General features: G+C 47.2%; 1 protein-coding gene across 1 annotated transcript in view; it reads right to left on the reverse strand.

Annotated features, from left to right (window-relative positions):
• The window catches only part of LOC126982039 (angiotensin-converting enzyme-like), a 54,556-nt gene that overhangs the window by 23,076 nt on the left and 9,309 nt on the right, over window positions 1-22,171 (reverse strand). The window contains exons 4-5 of the mRNA XM_050833757.1: window positions 11,303-11,394; window positions 9,270-9,457 (exon numbers count right to left, since the gene is read on the reverse strand). Coding sequence (XP_050689714.1) covers window positions 9,270-9,457; window positions 11,303-11,394 — 280 coding nt within the window. The remainder of the gene's footprint in view (window positions 1-9,269; window positions 9,458-11,302; window positions 11,395-22,171) is intronic.

Consider the following 22,171-nt stretch of genomic DNA (forward strand, 5'->3'; position numbering starts at 1 on the left):
GACTCGAACCTAGTCCACGCTAGGTCCTCGGGCTCACAATGCCCGCATCAAAGTCTATATATACCGAGTCAAGTCATACGCAGCTTTGTAGGAGGAGACACGGCAGAGGCGTGGCTTATGCGTGACGTTGCTTGGAGCCAAACTAGAGAATGTAGAAACAGAGATTTAGAGAAAACGAAGAAAGGCGGACTAATTTAAATCAATCACTTCAACATGATCCCTCTCACACCCCATACCGCCGTTTGTAGGCATTGGAATTACAGTCACGCATAGCACAATAAAGAAGGCATATTTTTTCGTCAGTGGCTTGCCTGAATGCGCGGTGAAAGAAGGCGAGAATGCACATCCAATGTGCACACACGGCCGCAACTTTAGTCACCCGTGAACTGGCTTCAAGTGACGTAATCTCGCTGCTCCGCCCCAAACCGCCCCCTGCGCGTGCTGGTCGCAGTTTTGAAGACAGAGTGACTTGACTTGGTATATATATAGACTTTGGCCCGCACGCTAACCACTCGGCCACCACCTCCCCATATATACGTACCAACAAACACACACACACACACACACACACACACACACACACACACACACAAATAGAGAAAGAGAGAGAGAGAGAGAGAGAGAGAGAGAGAGAGAGAGAGAGAGAGAGAGAGAATTCCCACAGTAGATAAATTTATTTTCTAATGATGTGTCACCTCCCTAAATTTAGATTTCTTAATGTATAAGTACAACATATCTATACATTGTTTTTGTATTTGGATCCACTTTCCTCAGCTTGAAGATAGTTATATATTGTCCTCCATACAGACCGAGTTCGTCGTGCGATGCAGCAGCAGAAAATGATGGGGTGTTGGCAGCCACTGTTATTATTACTGCCAGTATACTGATGTTCTGAATGTAACCCAGTCAGACTGGAAACTAAATAGTCGCCTTGGTTTGAGTTTTAAACGTAAGGTAAATTTTGGGACATATACCTTACGTGCGCGTGGCTGCGGTGCTCATTTCCGTCGCGTTGGACCTTTGAGCCTGTGGTTTGTTAGGACACATTTTTCCCGGGACACGGGGCCAGTGTGACATCCGGGACTGCCACACTTCACCTTCCCCAGATTTTCCAGGTACCCATTTATCGTCCACCCTTCAAAGGAGGATGAACAGCTGTGTGTTATGCACGCCGACTTCCCGGGTAGGGATTTGAACCTGGGCCCGCGGATTCGTAGCTAAACACGTTAACCACTTCAGCGTGGAGGAGTACATGGATAGACCCATCTTCTGTATATATCCTCCTTGGTTTGAATTTGTTAGTGCCATAATCTGTTAGTTTCGTGATGCTGTTCTTGTTTGTATTAGCGGTGTCAGTCTTGGCAGTGTTAATACCGGTCTGTCAGTGTCCGGGTCACCTGGAGCAGGACGGCCCAGCGCACCCCCTGCCAGGCCCGCTCCCTCACCGCCCCGCCGCGCTCATCTGACGACACAGACGAAAAAGAGAAGAGAAGAGAAAATTAATGTGTGAATCAACCAATACTGTAAAGAGGCTAATATGTGAAATTAAAAGAAAGTAACAGACCAGTGACGAGGAGGTAAGAGATAATTAATATACGAATCAGGGATAATATTGTACAGAGGTGGAATGTATATAATCAAAAGAGGGTTACGGATAGAATAGAATGACAGAGAAAAGAGAAAATAAATATATAACATGAAAATTACTGTTAAAAAGCGAATATTATTATATACAATGAAGCGAAAGTAATGAACAGAATAGAAGGACTGGTAGATGGAATGACAGATGGAAGAGAAGAAAAAATCAATATATGAATGATGCAGAATACTGTAAAGAGGCGAGGGGACACTCGCGAGCTCCCATATGAGCAACCTGTAACTGGGGCGACGTTGGCCCCCAAGCGACGTGCGCGTAATTTGTTGTGACAGCTGTGTGCGCCGGCACACTACATACACTCCGATGCTTATGTGAATGTTGTCACTTATGTGGTTTGTTGCAATACAATGTGTACTGTTTCTTTACTGTCATTTATGTAACGATGCACGTGCACTGATTGGGAGAACTTACTAATATTCTAAAGGAAATATATGAATAGATATTTTTTTTTATTAAGTAGAGCGAAGATAGATAATATTTTTTTTATAAGCACTTGTAGCCTGTAACACAAGTGTAACCTATTATAACAAGTTGGAGAGGCTGTAGTACTTTGGTGGAGAGCCTAAAATATGTTCTTATATTTTAGATTAGGGCTAGGCAATAGAAAAGATTACATTCTTAATAAGTTACATAACCACTTGTTGGTGTAATATGTATATTATAATGTACATGTGAATGTGTGAATGTATGTCGCAACGCCATGGCACAGCCGCGCCACAGGATGTTTACTAACACGTAGGTGCTAGGTTGTGCTTAGGAGGTGCTCCTTGCCGTAGGAACGGTGCTGATTCAACAAACCTGCTGCACCGGATTGCTCCTGCAGCCGCGAGAAGCCGGCAATAATCAGCGGGCGGCGGGCGAGAGCAGATCACTGCTCGTGGGTGTGCGTACGACTCCTCCAGAAAACCTGTAATTATTCTGTAAGACTCGTTATATAGTTAAAACGCCCAAAATAACTGTTTAAATCAACCAGAGAGAAAGAGAGAGTAAATTATGAACTCAAAGTGAACTTAACGGCTCCGCTCGGCCAACACATAATACACCTCACTTAAGTAAAGGCTATTGTGGTATCTCAACCATTTCAATCAACTGGAGAAAGCAAGCAACGGTACACCGGACCTGACGTGAGATGACTGTTCGCGCCTTAAACTGAACACCTAACACCAACTACTTTGAAAAGTAAAAACACTTAAAAACTCCTAACAAAAGCGGCTAACATTGGCCCAGGTGGCTGACAGACGTTGGTGACTGACTGACTGACTGGTGGTGGTGATGGTAGTATGGTTGAATTACTGACTGGGGTGTCTGACAAGTGTAATCTAAATAATCTTTATAAAATGCGATTGAAATTACAAAGTCAACTTTTCTTTGTTGTTTGTACATCGAAAAAATAATAGTCTAGGCCTTTTCTGACGGGAATTAATGCTATTACAGCAGCACATAACCGAGTGCTCGTGTCATTTACCTTCCGCCAAGTAATGTTACGCGCGTGCCGCTTGGCGCGCTACCGTCGCCTCGGTTACAAGGGACTGTCGCGAGTGTTGTCTCATTAACTATCTACACTTTTTGCTCCTTCTCCTCCTCCTCCTTCTCCTTCTGCTCCTCCTCCTACTGCTACGCTACTACTACTACTACTACTACTACTGCTACTACTACTACTACTACTATTTTTATTGTACTTTTCGGCCAGTGGCGCCGGTAGGTTTTCTTGGATGGACCTGATGATCGGCCCCAGTCTGTCATGGCGCAGGTAAGTGTTTAAAGTGGTATCATCGCGCATGGCTTTTGCTGAACCCCCGAGCTCATCTCTGATCCTCTCTTTTAGAGGGCGGATTTAGAGTCCGGGTTGATGGGTGGTCTTCTAGATAGCATATGGTTAGTCTTAATTAAATCCCACTCACACTGAATTTACGGTTTAATGGGAACCTCCCGCGACCTGCAGGTCGCGGGCTCCGTGGTGCATGCGATCGTCATGTGTCTCCGTCCACCATACGACCGAAAAGGTCGGATAGAGGTTTTTGGTGCTGCACCAAAAACCTCGAGCCGACCCTCAGGTCACTGCCGGTCGTATAAAGGTAAATGTCCGGTGGCCGAATGGATAGTGTCTGAAAGTCAAGGTCCAGGGGAGGTCCCCATTAAGACATGCTGTCTTGAAGACCACCCATCAACCCCGGACTCTAGATTTTCTTTCTAAAAGAGAGGAACGAAGATAAGCTGCGGGGGCAGCATCAGCCAAGCACGATGGTGCCGCTATAAACACTTACCCGCATTTGCGGACTTCCACCGGTCACCGACATATGACCGTTAAAGCTATAGTCACACTGACTTTACGACCTGCTAACGACCACCCGCGACCACAAAATATTGCGATTCACACCCACCGTTCCCCGACCACATAGGTGGTAGAGTAGCCGTGCTACCGGCGGTCGTTTAGTGTCCGTCCAGTGTCCGTCGAATCCAGTCACCAGTGGGTGGCTGGACGGCGACCATGGTAAGATTCACACCTTGACCTCAGACCTGGAGCCAAGCCAAGACACCCCCCATACGCCGACCGGTGACCGACAGGCAAGGGGGGAGGTTTTATTGGGGTCTTGGTGTCTTGCCAACTGTCTGGGAAATTCGGTCAACTAGTTGCCAGCATATCGTGCTAACGTACCCTCACGACTCCAGACTCCCGTCACGACGTCGGCGCAGCATTTGGCAACAGTCTCAAGACCTCTTTCAAGACATGCCCGAGCCTTTCACATCAACACCCAAGACCTCGTGTACCCTAGAGTCGTGGGTAGTCGTGGCCCAGAGTCGGCACAGTGTGAACGGGGCTTAAACGACCTGCTGCTGACGTGTTACAGTATATAGTATTATCACCCAGTTATAATACACATTTCTCATTCTTATATCTGTAAATTATTTGTAAAAAATAGTTACTTATAATGGTAATGAAAGTATTCTATGCTTCACTGCAGCAATAGACGGATATTTGTGCCCCCCCCCCTCCCCCGCTCCGCATGTGCCGCAGACATGCAAAACATGCGCAAAGCAAGTCAGGTTTACCCTGTTGTGAGGATGCAGGTTACATCATATTCGTTCTAAAGAATTTCCATCACCCTGGGCAGAGCAAAAGATGAAATTAACAATTCTTTTTGAAATGGATAAAAGCCATTAACTCTACAGACTCTCATTGTTACTCTTGTGCACATCATGTCCTGCAGTAATTTATTTTGGTTAGGCAGAGTTGACCCATATATCATTTGCCCGTGTGCTTGACCTGTGGAGCAGGTTGAGTCGGGACGGAGTTTGGACGGGCTGAGGGACGTGGGACGTCACTGCTCAGGAATGTATCTCATTTCCGGGCAAGAGTGGTTTGATCTACAACCGGTCGCCGCACAACTCGCCGTGTGGTGGAAGGCCAGACGTCGACCTCGGCCAATGACAGATGAAAAGTGGACGGTGAACATCAGCGACCTCCCACTATCTGACGGCAACCAGACAGCGTCTGCTTGCCATCCAGTCGCCGTTCAACAGTTAATGGTCACCTGTCGGTCACCGGTGGCAGTCTGCTTGCCGTCCAGACGCAGTCCATTCGGCCACCGGACGGCAACCTTTTTTTACGACTGACAGCGACCTGAGAGGCCGGCTTGAGGTTTTAGTGCAGCACTTAAAACCTCAAGCCGACCTTTTCGGTTGCACGGCAGACGGAGACTCATGACGATCGCACGCACGACCATGTGAGACCTCCCGCGACCTGCAGGTCGCTGGAAGTCGTCAGTAGGTCGTAAAGTCAGTGTGACTGGGCCTTTAACTGGTGAACGGCAACCGGATGGCGAGCGGACGCCGTCCACTTGCCGTGGACGCAGGTGGTCGCTGATGTTCGGCATCCCCTTTACATTTGTCACTGACCGTGGCTAGCATTCGGCTTCCCATCACACGACGAGTTATGCGTCGACCGGTGGTAGATTGGACCAGGATCAAAAGAGTTGGGGGCTACTCACGCGCAGAAAATGACGTCAGGAAGCGGAACGAGGGGGGAGCGAAGTCATAGAAAACGGAAGTATTCACGTCGAGCGTTGACTAAAATAAAATTTAAATTGGCCTACGGATTGATCTCTTAAGTTTTTGTAATGTATTTAAACATTTATTTGTATGTTGATAGACATAATGAATATAATGCTTTATTAATTACAGCAGGTGGAAGGGAGGCAGGAGGGGAGGTGCTGCAGCTGGATGGGAGGCAGATAAGCAGGAATTTTGTTGTAGACTCTAAAGTGATTTTTTTTTTTACGTCGCGGCCTATTGCGCAGTTAGGCTTTTCCACTGGTGGGGCCTGATGGTCGGCCCAGCCCGTTGTGGAATAGGCGAGTGTTTTATAGTGGCTCAGCCGTCTTGATGATATTATTTTTGTAAAAAGTTTCAAAATACACACACACACAGACCCACACACACACACACACACAGACCCACACACACACACACACACACACACACACACACACCTAAGTGCGGTCTCAAAACACTAAAAATGAGTTGCCCTTTTCCAGCCCCGAGCACCTGCCTTTTGCAAAATCTCCACACGTTGCTAAAAATGTCTTATTTACCCCCAGGAATTGTTATGCTTCTAAGGCACTGTGCTGGTGAATAGAATGGAGCAATTTCAAAGGTCATTATATAGTTTAGCTAAATATATATTCAGTGGTGTGGCACATAAAACACATATCTAATTTATCTTATCTGCTTGGTCATTTCTTTATTTTCTTAGAAGAGTTATTAATTTCTCTGTATAGAACCCTGATTCTAAAAAAAGAATTTTCTGTATCTTACAGAATATGTAATTACCTCTAATGGTAAATTTACATTTTATTATAATCTTTATTGAATTCCTACCTGGCTTTAGTTCCTTTCTTCCATGATAAGACACCAACATGTCTGCTATTTGTTTAAGCTATGCAATGAATGCTTTGCTTGGTATCTTAGGTTTCCTCTGCTTATGGCTCGAAAAAATGAATGATCACCCTCTTTCACTTACTTTCTGTCCGAGAAAATCATACTGTGGAAACTTACTAGCTATATAACCAAACTATATACCAACTATATAAACACGGAACACGTTACACTCCCACGTCCGTCTGTTGACTGAGGGGCGGACTATGACTGACCAGTGACCCTACAAACCGTCCACTTCATGACGTCATGCGGGAAGTTGATTTAAAATTTGGCGTGCTCGTGGGTAGATCCTCTCTCTTTTGACCCTGGGCTGAACGGCATACCGACATGCAACTTAATACGGCCAGTCGTTACGGGAGATCGTCGTCCTCATTGCGACAGAACGCGTACCGGTCGCCGATGATGAGCGACCGTCCCTTGCTTGTCTGTCACCGGTCGGCACATGGTGGGCGTTTTGGCCGGACTCCAAGTGTGAGGTCAAGGTGTAAATCTGAACATGGTCGCCGTCCGGCCACCCACTGGACGGACACTGGACGACCTCCGGTAGCTGTTCGGTCGCACGACTGTTCGGTTACCTACCTGGTCGGGAAACTATGGGTGTGAATCGCAGCATATTGGGGTCGCGGGTGGTCGTTATCAGGTCGTAAAGTTAGTGTCACTGGGGCTTTAGGCCACTCGGCTATGACTGAAAAGTCTCAGCTTGTGGCGGCGGGCAGGTCGCAAACCTGGATCGTCCTGGATGCCGCGCCCACACGCTTATCACTCAGCCCCCGCCTCCCCTCACTGCTACTACTACTACTACTACTACTACTACTATCACTACTACTACTACTACTACTACTACTACTGCTACAACTACTACTACTACTACTACTACTACTACTACTACTATTATCACTATTACTACTACTACTACTACTACTACTACTACTACTACTACTACTACTACTACTGCTACTACTATCACTTTTTTTTTCTACTACACATAAATGATACCTCCACCCATGTTTATTTTTCCGACACATAATCATGGAGGGCTCCATAGCTTGGAGGTCATTAGCCCCAACTCTGTTCGCTAATGACTGTGGCATCCAACCATATCACTAATACTACCTAGCACTAAATCACCTATCATCTATTACGTCCAGATCCCCCTTTCCTTCCCTACTCAAGTCACTCCCGACCCACTCTAATGTCCCTCTCCACCACTGTGGCTTCATAGTCCATATTGGAGATGTTGGTGGCTTTTGGGTCAGAGTGTCTGGTGCCCCTGAGACATAGGATGGCCGACCTGAGCAGGGAGAACGAGAGGCGACACCTCATCCAGGCGACAACGTGGCTCCTTGGCTGACGCTTCTTTTCTGAGATTAGTTCCGCGAGGCGTGCGTAGAAGCACTGGGCCCTGGGACCCATCCCGCCGGATGTGGTGAAGACGAGGGGGGTGAAGCTGCCCTGATCCACATGTTGGATTCTTTCACCGTATGCCCTTGTCTTCTCCTGCTCGTTGCTGTGGTGGGCGGCTTCCATGGGCAGCTCACGGTGACAGGCAGCCATCGGGTCGAATATGCGGATGTCCATGAACGCCCGCTGTCCGCGCACCCAGAATCCGCGGGCACTTACATCAACCCGTGCCTCCTGTGAGGTATTGGCCGTCCTGTACCGAAGGTGTTCGCCGTCCAGGGGAAGCAGTGCCGCCTCGGTAGTGTCGTCTTGGCATACCTCCCCGAGCATGTTGGCTGTCAGATCCCTCACTTCATCGTGTCGAATACAGACGAAGCCTCCTTTTTTACATGTCATGGTGTGGGTGACATCATTTGGTGATCCACATGCACAGAGATCAGGCAGTCCCTCAATCGGCCAGCCATATCTCAGAGCAATGGCGTCGACAAATTCTTGTTTGTTGAGGCTGAAGCCCTTTGCTCTGATTGGTAATGACGTTAGCATGTTAGAGGCGCCTGCCTCCTGTGCTGTGTGTATTTTTTTACCCATTTCTGTGGACAGGTGGTGTGTAAGACGGTCCAGCTCGTCTTTTTGGGCCTGTTGCCTTTCTTCTGAGATTTTTCTTTTAATATCTCTTATTTCTGTTTGGTCTATCTCGCCCTCTGCCTCCTGAACGATGATCCTGTTGATGAGTGACCTGGTAAGGCTGATGGAGTTTTGGTTCTCCTTATCTGCCAGCTTCTCAGGGTTGGTGATCCCCATCCCACCCAGTCTTGGAGGAAGTGCTAGCATATCCCTCTCCTCCTTCCCCAAAGCATGAGATTTCACCAGCGCCGGCAAGAATACATTCTTGACGGCATTTTCCAGTGGTCGGAGGAGTGGACTGATGCCGGGGATGGTGCGCATCAGGAACGTCCACCGATGTTGGATGCCGTGGGTGTACGCTGAATAGGCAGCGTGTGGCTCGGTCTTGGCAATGGCAGACAAAGCTACTACTACTACTACTACTACTACTACCACTACTACTACTACTACTACTACTACTACTACTACTACTACTACTACTACTACTACTACTACTTATCACCAGCACCACTACTACTACTACTACTACTACTACTACTACTACTACTACTACTACTATTGCTACTACTACTACTACTACTACTACTATCACTACTACTACTACTACTACTACTACTACTACTACTACTACTAAGGATTGCCCACTCACCCGGCAGCCTCCAGGACGCCCCCCAGCCCAGGCCGCCGCCCAGCCCAGCCGTCAGCGCGTCCTCAGTCAGCCAGTCCGTCAGCGGCCGGAAGTATCGCTTGAGGGGCTCACCGGTGATGTGGTCAGCCCCCGTCAGCCCCTGCAGCACCTCAGGCCAGGCCCGCGACGCCCCCAGGCGCATGGCCTCGCTGATGGGGCCACGAGAACATAAGAACATAAGAACATAAGAACGCAGGAGTCTGCAAGAGGCCGGTAGGCCTGTACGAGGCAGCTCCTTTGACCCTAAGCTCCCGTGTATCTAACCCCACCTAATATCGCTGTCCATGAATTTATCTAGTCTATTTTTGAATGTGACAATTGTATTGGCACTCACCACATGACTGCTAAGCCTATTCCACTCATCCACCACCCTGTTAGTAAACCAATTTTTGCCTATGTCCCTGTTGAATCTGAATTTATCCAGTTTAAACCCGTTACTTCGTGTCCTACCCGGTTCTCTTACCAACAAAACCTTATGAATGTCTCCCTTATTAAAGCCCTTCATCCATTTATAAACCTCGATCATGTCTCCACGCACCCTTCGCCTTTCTAGAGAATGCAAGTTTAACTGTTTGAGTCTTTCCTCGTATGGCAAGTTTCTCAACCCCTGAATCATCTTAGTCATCCTCCTCTGCACCGATTCTAACATTTTGATATCCATTCTATAGTAGGGTGAGTGAATATATAGTGAATATAGGGAGGGTGAATAATCAGATATGCTTCCTGTTCCCATATTTAATTTTTCCATTTTGTTTTTTTCTCCCGACACTCCACCTGGTTTTGTTTCACTAATGAAGCGTTGGTCTACATTCTCTAATATTTTGAGTTTGTTTTTTACTCGCATATTTTTCTTTCGCAGCAAGGGAGGTTGCTCAGTGGCAAACAAAAAAAAAAAAACAATAAGAAGGCCCGCTAGACGCTGCCCCAGTAAAAGAAAAAAGAACGAGAGGCAAGAGGAAAGGGAAGTTTTGGGTGGAGAGGTGTCTTAATATTCTTCTCTTGAAGGCGTTCAAGTTGTAGGCAGGGGGGAAATACATATGTCGGAAGGCTGCCCCAGAGTTTCCCAGCGGAAAGGATGAAAGAATGAAGATGCTGGTTAGCTCTTACATAAGGGATTTGGACAGTATAGGGTTGAAAGAATTAAAATGCTGGTTAACTTTTGTTAAAAGGATTTGGGAAGGATTTAGGCAGTTATTGATGAAAGAATGAAATGTTGGTTAACTCTTGTATAGTGGATTTGGACTGTATAGGGATGAGCTAGAATGTAAAGTCGTGTGCACCGAGGCCGTGGGATTGGAGGATTATGCAGGTTGTATGTTCAGAGGAACAATCATCATAAGAATATCGATAAAGATAGAAAGAGGCAACATTGTGGCTGAGTTTGAGAGGTAGAAGACTACCAGTAAGAGGAAGGGAATTGACGGGACGCGAAGGGGAGGTAGAGGTGTGAGCACTCCGAACAGACTGACAGACATACACAAAGTGATAGGCACAGGTAAGGACGAACAGACATACATAAACAGAGAATTAGAAGACATATACACAGGCAGGCGACATAGGGAAATCAAAGAGACAGACATAACAGGCAGAAAGACATATATAAAAAAACAGCACAGAGAAGCCAACTAATAGAAAACAGACAAAAATTATCCACAGACAAGCAGACAGCAAGAGAGAGAGAGAGAGAGAGAGAGAGAGAGAGAGAGAGAGAGAGAGAGAGAGAGAGAGAGAGAGAGAGAGAGAATCAACAAACAAACGAATATAAAACAAACAGACGGAGAAGGTATTATTATAGACAGGAAAATACAGAGAAACACACACACACTCACACACACACACAACACAACACAACAAAACACAACAAACCACAAAACAACACACACACACACACACACAACACAACACAACACAACACAACACAACACAACACAACACAACACCTCCCCCAACATACAACTGCTCTCCCCTCCACCCCCCCACACACACACACTCACGCCAGCTTTCTGCCCGCCGCCTCGGAGCCATAGAGGTCACAGGCGTGCAGCGGCCCCTTGTGACCCGCGGCCTCGCACAGGGACTCAAGGATCTGCGGAAGAGGTCACCGAAGATAGGTGTTAAAAGAGGGACAAGAAACGCAGCCTCACCCAAACGTAATCCAGCTACTAATTCCTGAGGGTTCATATTCTCAAACACCTCTTATAAAACTACGAAATACCCATAAAAGAAAATCTGTCGGGTTCTAATGTGTTTTTAGGGTTCATGATATAGAAAAAGAGTCAGACTATTACCAACGTTATAAAACTATCCGTGGAAATGCCCCAAAACTCCTACGAAAGCCTTGTCAAGTGTGTGTGCTTCGGGCCAAATTGTTTAAGATTATGACCATAAGACAAGCACATGAAGCACAACCTCACCAACACCTAACCCGTCAGTCTATTCCTGAGTCCATATTCTCACACATTTCGGGGCTCACACACCCATATTTGATAAGGGATTCCAGGATCTGTCGAAGAAGTCACAGAAGAAAGGAGTTTAAGAGAGGAAAGAGAAGCACAACCTCACCAGAACCTAACCTGGCGGTCTGTTCCTGGGTCCATATTCACAAAAATTTCTTATAAAACTAAGCGTGGAAATACCCATACCTTCTACGAAAACCTTTCTAATGTGAGTGTATCCCCGAACTGTCCAAGGCCCGTATTCTCAGATGATTTTGGCTCTCACTTATTATTATTATTATTATTATTATTATTATTATTATTATTATTATTATTATAGGCTAAGAATGTCAGTCTCTCTGGAGAGTTCGTGGAACTATCTACCCAGTAAGGATCCCAGAGGGGTGAACATTGACCTTAGGAAAGAGCAAGTAACCTTAGTAAAAAACTATTAACTTATTTTCATAGCAGATTAGTCAGGTTCTCATAAGTGTTTTTTCACGTTCATGGTGCAGAACTTTACTTTTCTGTCTTTCTAAAGCTTTTGAAACAATCCTTAACAGGAAAGTTCTTAAGCATCTATCCACTTCTGACATTTTTATCTGATCGCCACTATGGTTTCCGCAAAAGGCGTTTTACTGGTGATGGTCTTGCCTTCCTAACTGACCTCTGGTCTTCCTCTGTTGGGCGTTTCGGTGAAACTTTTGCTGTTGCCTTAGATATTTCGAAAGCTTTTGACAGAGTCTGGCACAAATCTTTGCTTGCCAAACTACCCTCCTACGGATTATATCCCTCTCTCTGTACTTTTGTCACTAGTTTCCTTTCCAGCCGTTCTATCTCTGCTGTGGTAGACGGTCACTATTCTTCCCTGAAATATATCAACAGTGGTGTCTCACAGTCCTCTCTTCTATCTTCCACTTTCTTTCTGTTGTTCAGGGATGATCTTCTTTCTAAAACAAACTGTCCTATCCATTCTTACGCCTATGAGCCTACTCTGCATTACTCAACATCTTTTGACTGAAGACGCTCCCAACAGGAACTACAAGATTCCAGGCTAGAGGCCGCAGAACCCTTAACCTCAGACCTTATTATCATTTCCGATTGGGTCAAGGAGAACTTAGTGTCCTTCAGCACATCAAAAACTCAGATCCCTTATGCAAGAGTTAACCAGCATATTCATTCTTTCATCTCTTACACTGGTAACCTCTGGAACAACCTTCCTTCGTCTTTATTTCCTCCTGCCTACGACTTAAAATCATTCAAGAAGAGAGTATCGAGACACCCTTATTCCTGAAATTGACCTCTCTTCTGGCCACTCTTCTAAACTCTTTTTCTATAGAGATAATGATTAGCGGGCTTATATTCTCATTATCATTAATATTTTTCTCTCTTGTGTTGCTTGCTTCCTTTACTTGAAAGAAAAGCCTTGTCAGACTATCACTGGGCATATAAAACTTCCCGTGGAAATACCCATAACCTCTACGAAAGCCTTATCAAATAAGGACTCATATTTTTAAATGTATCAGGCTCCCATTACGACTATTTCCCCAGGAGGAGGAGGTAGGAAGACACCTACCGAACGGGCGCAAGCGACTCCTGGTGAAGTATATATGGGAAGTGAGGAGGGCGCTGAAGCCATCCAAAGACCCTTCCCATGTCCTCACTAACCGTTTCCCTATTGTCTCATCAACACTAGAGAGTAGTTCAGCAGGTCCTCTCTATCCACACCACACTACATTCACACAACATATACACCTTTTCCCAATATTCAAAACTCAAAATGGCGCACCTTTACCCTGCCTCGGAGACCCCGCCCCCAGGGAGGACTCCCCTTCTGGCTGCCGACCTGAGAAGTGTCTTGATAACTCATCGAACCTCTTTCTCATCAATTTCTGCAACATCTGCGGTCTTCGTTCTAATTTTCATTCTGTGGAACACCATCTCTCCTCCTCTAAACCTCACTTTCTCTTCCTCATCGAAACACAGGTCTCTGAGGCTACTGACAACAATCTCTACTCTGTTCCGTCCTTCTATCTCTATCCTAAATTTCAATCCAAAGCTGGATGTTGCGCCTACGTGCGCAACGACATCACTTACTCCCGTGCCTACGACCTTTACTCTTCAGAGTTTTCCACCATCTGGCTAAGACTTCATTGTCATTCTATTACTAAATACATCTGTGCTGTTTATATCTCACCTAACTCTACTACTATTTAAAATTCTTTGACTACTTGAACTCTAAAGTGGAGCACATCTTAACCCACTTTCCCTTCGTTGAAATCTCTATCCTAGGAGATTTCAATGTTCACCACCAGCTTTGGCTTTTATCCTCTCTCACTGACCAGCCTGGTGAACAAGCCTACATCTTTGCTCTCCTCAGTGACCTAGAGCAGTTGGTTCAACACCCTACGCGTATTCCCAAGCGTCTTGGAGATCGGCCCAACATACTAGACCTCTTCCTTACCTCTAACCCTTCTGCTTACTCTGTCAAACTATTCTCTCCGTTGGGCTCCTCCGATCACAACCTTATTTCTGTATCCTGTCCTATCGCTCCTGCACACCCTCTGGACCCACCGAAGAGGCGATGCTTCTGGCATTTTGCTTCAGCTCGGTGGGACGACGTGAGGATGTACTTTTCCGATTTCCCGTGGAATGATTACTGCTTTCAGGAGGGAGACCCCTCTGTGTGTGGCCAGCGCATCACAGAGGTGATTGTCTCTGGAATGGAGGTATACATTCCACGTACTTTCTCTACACCTCATGCTAAAAAGCCTTGGTTTAATCACGCTTGTTCTCGTGCTGTCAAAGATAGAGAGGCAGCTCACAAAAGGTACCAGAGCCTTTGCACTCCTGCTAACGATGATCTTTATATTTCTGACCCGGAATCATGCCAAATCTATTCTCCAACTTACCAAAAACTCCTTTATAATAGAAAATGCCAAAACCTTGCTTTTTCTAATTCTTCAAGGGAGCCAAAAACATCTCCTCCAACTTTACTTTTTCATCTTTCCCTCCTCTCCTTAGTCCTGAAGGCAGCACCGCCGTCTCATCTATCTCTAAGGCTGAACTCTTCTCTATAACTTTCTCTAAAAACTCCACTCTGGACGATTCTGTACATATTCCTCCTACTCATCCCCCCTCTGACTCCTTTATGCCTGTTATTAAGATTCTTAAGAATGATGTTTTCTATGCCCTATCTGGCCTCAATCCGCAGAAGGTTTATGGACCTGATGGAGTGCCTCTTATTGTCCTTAAAAACTATATTTCCGTGCTGACACCCTGCCTGGTCAAACTCTTTCGCCTCTGCCTGTCAACATCTACCTTTCTTCACTGCTGGAAGTATGCCTTCATACAGCTTGTGCCTAAGAAGGGTGACCGATTAAATCCCTCAAACTACCGCCCCATAGCTTTACTTTCTTGTCTATCTAAAGCTTTTGAATCAATCCTTAACCGGAAGATTCAAAAGCGCCTTTCCACTTCTGACCTTCTGTCTGATCGCCAGCATGGGTTCCGCAAGGGGCGTTCTACTGGTGATCTCCTTGTCTTCCTAACTGACTCTTGGTCATCCTCTCCTAGCCATTTCGGTGAAACCTTTGCCATTGCGCTGGACATATCAAAAGCCTTTGATAGGGTCTGGCACAAATCTTTGCTTTCCAAACTACCCTCCTACGATTTCTATCCTTCTTTTTGTATCTTTATCTCCAGTTTCCTTTCAGACCGTTCTATTTCTGCTGTGGTAGACAGTCACTTTTCTTCCCTTTAACCTATTAACAGTGGTGTCCCGCATGGCTCTGTACTATCTCCCACTCTCTTTCTGTTGTTGTTAATGATCTTCTTTCGAAAACAAACTGTCCTATCCATTCTTACGCCGATGACTCCACTCTGCATTACTCAATTTCTTTTGATAGAAGACCCACTCAACAGGAACTAAACGATTCCAGGATGGAGGCTGCGGAACGCTTAGCCTCAGACCTTAATATTATTTCCGATTGGGGCAAGAAAAACCTGGTGTCCTTCTACGCCTCAAAAACACAATTTCTCCACCTATCCACTCGACACAATCTTCCAGATATCTATCCCCTATTCTTTGACAACACTCAGCTATCACCTTCTTCAACACTATACATCCTCGGTCTATCCTTAACTCAAAATCTCAACTGGCAACTTCATATCTCTTCTCTTACTAAATCAGCTTCCTCGAGGTTGGGCGTTCTGTATCGTCTCCGCCAGTTTTTCTCCCCCGCACATATGCTTTCTATATCTAGGGGCCTTGTCCGCCCTCGTATGGAGTATGCATCTCAGTGTAGGGGGGGAGATCCACTCACACAGCTGTGTGGAGTGGAGTCTAAGGCTCTTTGTCTCACCAGCTCTCCTCCTCTTACTAATAGTCCTCTACCTCTTAAATTCCGCCGCCATGTTGCCTCTCTTTCTATCTTCTCGATATTTTCATGCGGACTGCTCTTCTGAACTTGCTAACTGCATGCCTTCCTTCCTCCCGCGGCCCGCTGCACACGACTTTCTACTCTTGTTCATCCCTATACTGTCCAAACCCCTTATGCAAGAGTTAACCAGCATCTCCATTCTTTCATCCCCTTCACTGGTAAACTCTGGAACAGCCTTCCTTCGTTTGTATTTCCTCCTGCCTATGAATTTACCTCTTTCAAGAAGAATGTAGCAAGACACCTCTCCACCCGAAATTGACTTCTCTTTTGGCTACTCTTTACTTTTATCTTTTATAGGAGCGGCGAGTAGCGGGCTTATTTATGTACTTTTTTATTGCCCTTGAGCCGTGTCCTCTGCCGTAAAAAAAAAAAAAATCCCACAGAGATTATGTGCGGGCAACTACCATCCGAATGGCGAACAACCTGCTACACTCCCGCTTCTCGTTCGCCATGAAGCCGTACAACTACCGAGGCGCCGCAACGACCTGCTACACTCCCGCTGCTCGTTTGCCTATAGCCGTTCGACGCCTCGGTCGACGAACCACCGAGGCTTCTCAACACGTTGTGGGAGGCGACTTGGTGGGCTGCCAGCGCCTTCATCATCAGACAGCGGCCGGGCCTCGCTCTGAACACTTGATTCTACTCCGGCTCCAGCCCTGCTCTCACTCGGGTCAACTCAAGAACCGTGGGCTCGTTCTGGGTACCATAACTCTCTCCTCTCCACGCCTTGGAGTCCCGCTACTGCCGTGAACCTGACGCCCCTTCTCCTCCTGCGCCTCCCTCGTCTACCACGTCTACACCACTTCAAGGACGAAGCTGTGCTGCCTCGTCATTGCCACTCAGAGGACGGGACGCCCAGAAGAGGAAGAAGCCGTGCAAAGGATCATTGCTGAGTCCGGCGTGCTGAAGCCTTCGTGTTGGAGACTTCAGTTTTGTGAGGCTGTTTTGGGGCTTAAGCTTTATTTGAAGTAAACTGGTGTCTAACCATTTATCTTGTTTATTATTATCCCTTCTGATTACAGCACCCAACTCTGGAACCTTGACATGCAGCGACCTCGCCAGGATTGGGTCAACTGCTAGTCGGAAGGGTTGGCTTGTTAAGTCGCCTTTGAGCGCCACTTGCTGTCTGCGGCTTGGAAGTGAGTGTTTAATCCTTCACCGTTCTTTTGTGGCTGTTGTATGCCAACGGTGGGATTTGTTGGTGCTGCCATAGCACTTTTTCAGCCCTTGTGCTGACTTTGTATACCCCAATCACTCGTTGAGTATTGGGTGGGCTTCTACGCAACTTAGTACCCTTTTTGAAGGACTTTTGCTAATCTTTCTTCATGGTTTTCTTATTGTGTTTTGGTTCTTCCTGTTTGTTTGGTTCTGTGTTGCATTTTCTTGGTCGTGATTTGTTGTTGGGTTTTTGTTTTTTGTCTGGTTTCATTTACTTCTAATTGGTATTTTTCTTTATTGTTCTTCATTGGTGTCATTATCTGTTGGGTTATTTTTTTTGCTTGTAATCATGTCCCGTTTTTATATATTTAAAGCTCAGGTTGAAGCCTTGGGTCTTGAGGGTGAGGATCTCGGCCGCTACGTTGTCCAACAACAAGCCATCGAGAGGGACGAGCGCGCGGCCGAGAGAGAAGAGAAGCGTCTCCTGGCCGAGAGCGAGAGAGAAGCGAAGCGCCTCCTGGCCGAGAGAGAAGCGAAGCGCCTCCTGGCCGAGAGAGAAGAGAAGCGCCTCCTGGCCGAGAGAGAAGAGAAGCACCTCCTGGCTGAGAGCGAGAAAGAAGAGCGGGCTGCCGAGAGAGAAGAAAAGCGTCTCCTTGCTGAGAGAGAGTTCCAACTCGCCAAGATGCAAGTAGAAAAGGAGATAGAACTCGCCCGTGTCGTCGCCCAGGGGAAAACGGCTCCTCCTTCCTGCGAGAACGTGCGAGGACCGAAATTGCCCACCTACCAAGAGGGAGAGGACATCAACAACTACCTCGTCCGCTTTGAAAAGGTGGCTGAACTATTGCGGATCGACAAGGATAGCTACGCTGCGAGGTTGGGTTGTCTCCTCACGGGTAAGGCCACTGAACTGTATATTTCTCTGTCAGCTGACATAACCGAAGATTACGCTATAGTGAAGAAAGCTCTCCTCACTGGATTCAGTAAGACGGCGGACAACTACCGTCAAGACTTCCGTCACGCCCGGATTAGAGTTGGGAAAAACTACCAGCCGTTCTCCATCCACCTGACTCGGTTGTTCCAGGCGTGGTTGGAAGCCTCTGACGTCCCCTGCACTTATGAAGAGCTCCGGGAGTTTATGCTCCTGGATCAGTTTCTAACTAATCTTACCCCAGATTTGAGGATCTTCATCAAGGAGCGCCGGCCAAAACATCTTCCCGACGCAGTGAGACTTGCCGACGACTGGTCGTCTGCCCGCAACGCCTACCCGAAAGCTTCATCTCCTAGTTCCCGAGACTCTTCTAAGGCTGCTTCGCCCACGAAATCTTCAGAGTCCTCTCAAGGGGCCTCCGCCAAGACCTTTGCCCAGCCCAGTACAGCAACCCTGAGGTGTCACCAATGCGGGGAGGAAGGCCATCTACGTCCGCGCTGCCCAAAGAATCCCCGCGCCTTCAAAGATGTCGAACCTGCTAAACCATCCTATCAGGTAGGCTTTTGCCTTAGTGACAAAAGTGTCCCGAAGTTTTCCGTTTCGGGCACTGTTAACGGGTTTTGGAGCTCCAACATCATCAGGGATACTGGCTGTTCCTGTGTTATCGTTTTCGAAGACTTACTACCTGATGTAGATGTTGAGAGTTGTCCAAAGGCCTCCCTTGCTGACTACCTAGGACGAGTGGACAAGTTTCCTGTGGTGTGGTGCCACTTAAGCTGTCCCTACTTCACCGGTTGGACTGAGGTGGTACGAGCTCCTACGAAGTTTGTTGGGGCCCTCATCGGAAACGTCCCTGGGGTAAGGGATCCCCATGACCCTGACTCTTCTCAATCTCCATCTGATTCTTCCAGAACATCCTAACCTTCAAAGTTGCCGCGAGGGACTTCTACTCCTCGTGTTCCGACGTCCCCTGCAGCCATCCAAGTACACGCCGTTACCACCCGTCCTGGTAGGTTGAAGAGGCTTCATCCACTCGTCCTGCCGAAACTTCAACCTCTCTCAGTTACCCCTTAGGAGTTCGGGCAACTTCAAGCCTCATGTGCCTCCTTAGCAGCAATACGGCAGAAAGCCTCATCTGGACACGTCGACAAAGCAAGGAACGGGTTCTCCTTCTAGTACCTGTATCTCAGCGGGCTTCTCTACAGGAAGTGCCTCACCTCCCCGCTTTCCAACAAGGTAGGGCAACACTGTCTAGTTGTGCCATGGGTTTCCCGTCAAATCATCCTCTCCGTGGCCCATGAGAGTCCCTTGGCCGGACATTTCTCTCGTCATAAGATGGAGATGAAGATCTTTCAACATTTCTTCTGGCCAGGTATAGGAGCAGACATCCGTACTTACTGTTGTTCCTGTGATAAGTGCCAACGGATGTCGGGGAGAGGTCGTGTACGTCCTGTCTCCCTCCAATCCTTACCTGTCGTTACAGAACCACTTCCCCGAGTCGCCATCGACCTCGTTGGACCCTTGTCTCCACCAACTACGGAAGGACCTCTTGTCAGCCCCGTTCCCGTAGTGGAGGAGCCATCACCTGACGCCAGCTCCACTGAACTTCCCATCGATGAACCACTTCTGGACAACCGGGATGTATTCTCCACCCCGCCTGGCTGTACTTCACCGATTCAGCAGGACATCGTCCGGGTGTTGAGATGGGACTGGGGTCTACCGGCCTACAGGTACCGTGTCGACCATATGACCGGGAAGGATAATGTGGGGGCAGATTTATTGAGTAGACTTCCTGCATAAGTCACTCCTCCTGTGTTTCCTCGCCAGTTTCCCCCCTGTTTTAGTTTATTGGCTGTAGTTCTTTTTCTTTCCAGTTGGTAGTTGTTTGTTGAATCTACCTGAAGTAGATTCTTGTATGGGGGCCTGTGTGAGGGCAACTACCATCCGAGTGGCAAACGACCTGCTACACTCCCGCTGCTCGTTCGCCATGAACCCGTACAACTACCGAGGCGCCGCAACGACCTGCTACACTCCCGCTGCTCGTTTGCCTATAACCGTTTGACGCCTCGGTCGACGAACCACCGAGGCTTCTCAACCCGCTGTGGGAGGCGACTTGGTGGGCTGCCAGCGCCTTCATCGTCAGACAGCGGCCGGGCCTCGCTCTGAACACTTGATTCTACTCTGGCTCCAGCTCTGCTCTCACTCGGGTTAACTCAGAACCGTGGGCTCGTTCTGGGTGCCTTACCTCTCTCCTCTCCACGCCTTTGACTCCCGTTACTGCCGTGAACCTGACGTCCCTTCTCCTCCTGCGCCTCCCTAGTCTACCACGTCTACACCACTTCAAGGACGAAGCTGTGCTGCCTCGTCATTGCCACTCAGAGGACGGGACGCCTAGAAGAGGAAGAAGCCGTGTAACGGGTCATTGCTGAGTCCGGCGTGCTGAAGCCTTCGTGTTGGAGACTTCAGTTTTGTGAGGCTGTTTTGGGGTTTCTGCTTTATTTAAAGTAAACTGGTGTCTAACCGTTTATCTTGTTTATTGTTATCCCTTCTGATTACAGCACCCAACTCTGGAACCTTGACAGATTAACCGGCCTTTCATGAGTGATTTTTCCTTAAAAGATGAAGAGGTAATGTAAAAATATTACTAGCGTCAGTCCATGGAAGTCCCAGCAACTTCTATGAGAGAAAGGAGTTACGACAGGGACGAGAATCACAGCCTCACCCATACCTAACCCGGCGGCCTTTTCCTGAGTCCATATTCTCAAGTATTTCGGTGCTTACACCCCCATTTTTGATAAGGACTAAAGGATCTGCCAAAGAAGTCACCGAAGAAAGAAGTTAAGACAGTCACGAGAAACGCAACCTCACCCAAACCTTACCCAGTAGTATTCCTGGTTCCCTATTCTCAAACACTTCGGGGCTTACACACTTCGGGGCTTTGGGTCCATATTCTTAAACATGTCGGGTTCCCTTTACGACTATTTCCTAAGGCCAGACTAGATCAACCTGGTTTTCATGGGTGGTTTTCCCGTTCAAGGTGCAGGGGTCGTGAAAAACTATCGCTAGGGCCACAAAACATTCCATGGAAATCCCAGAAACTTCTACGAGAGGCTTTTTTTATACAGACCAACTGAGATGCCGAGACGTCTAGGAATTTGGGCTTTTACACATCCATATTTGATTTTAGCTTTCGTTGAGATTGTGGGTACTTTTAAGGGTAGTTTTATAGACCTAGTCATAGTTTGACAAGGCTTCTGCACCGAGAATGTGAAAAACACTCCTGGTAACTTGACTGATCTCTTCTGTGATCTTTGGAAATCGTTGTTGAGAGAGCCAAAACTGTCTGAGCCTTGGACATGTTGGAGTTGATTAATATTTTTAAACGTCTTGCGCTCCCATTACGACTATTTCTCAAGGTCACAACGAAGATTAAGCGGGTTTCCATGGATAATCTCCCTTTCAATGTGCAGAGGTCGTGTAAAACAATCACTAGCATCACAAAACAGTCCTTGGAATTCTTAGCAACTTCTACGAGACTTTTTAGCAGGCGAAATGAGATTTTCTTTTCTTTACATCAGAGGACACGACTCGAGGGCAATAAAAATAGTAAAAAAAAGCCCTCTACTTGCCGCTCCTATAAACGATAAAAGTAAAGAGTAGCCAAAAGAGAGGTCAATTTCAGGTGGAGAGGTGTCTTGAAAGAGGTCAAGTCATAGGCAGGAGGAAATACAGACGAAGGAAGGCTGTTCCAGAGTTTACCAGTGAAGGGGATGAAAGAATGGAGATGCTGGTTAACTCTTGCATAAGGGGTTTGGACAGTATAGGGATGAGCATGAGTAGAAAGTCGTGTGCAGCGGCGCCGCGGGAGGGAAGGAGGCATGCAGTTAGCAAGTTCAGAAG

The sequence above is a fragment of the Eriocheir sinensis genome, chromosome 50, assembly GCF_024679095.1.
Source record: "Eriocheir sinensis breed Jianghai 21 chromosome 50, ASM2467909v1, whole genome shotgun sequence".
In the NCBI taxonomy this organism is placed as follows: domain Eukaryota; kingdom Metazoa; phylum Arthropoda; class Malacostraca; order Decapoda; family Varunidae; genus Eriocheir; species Eriocheir sinensis.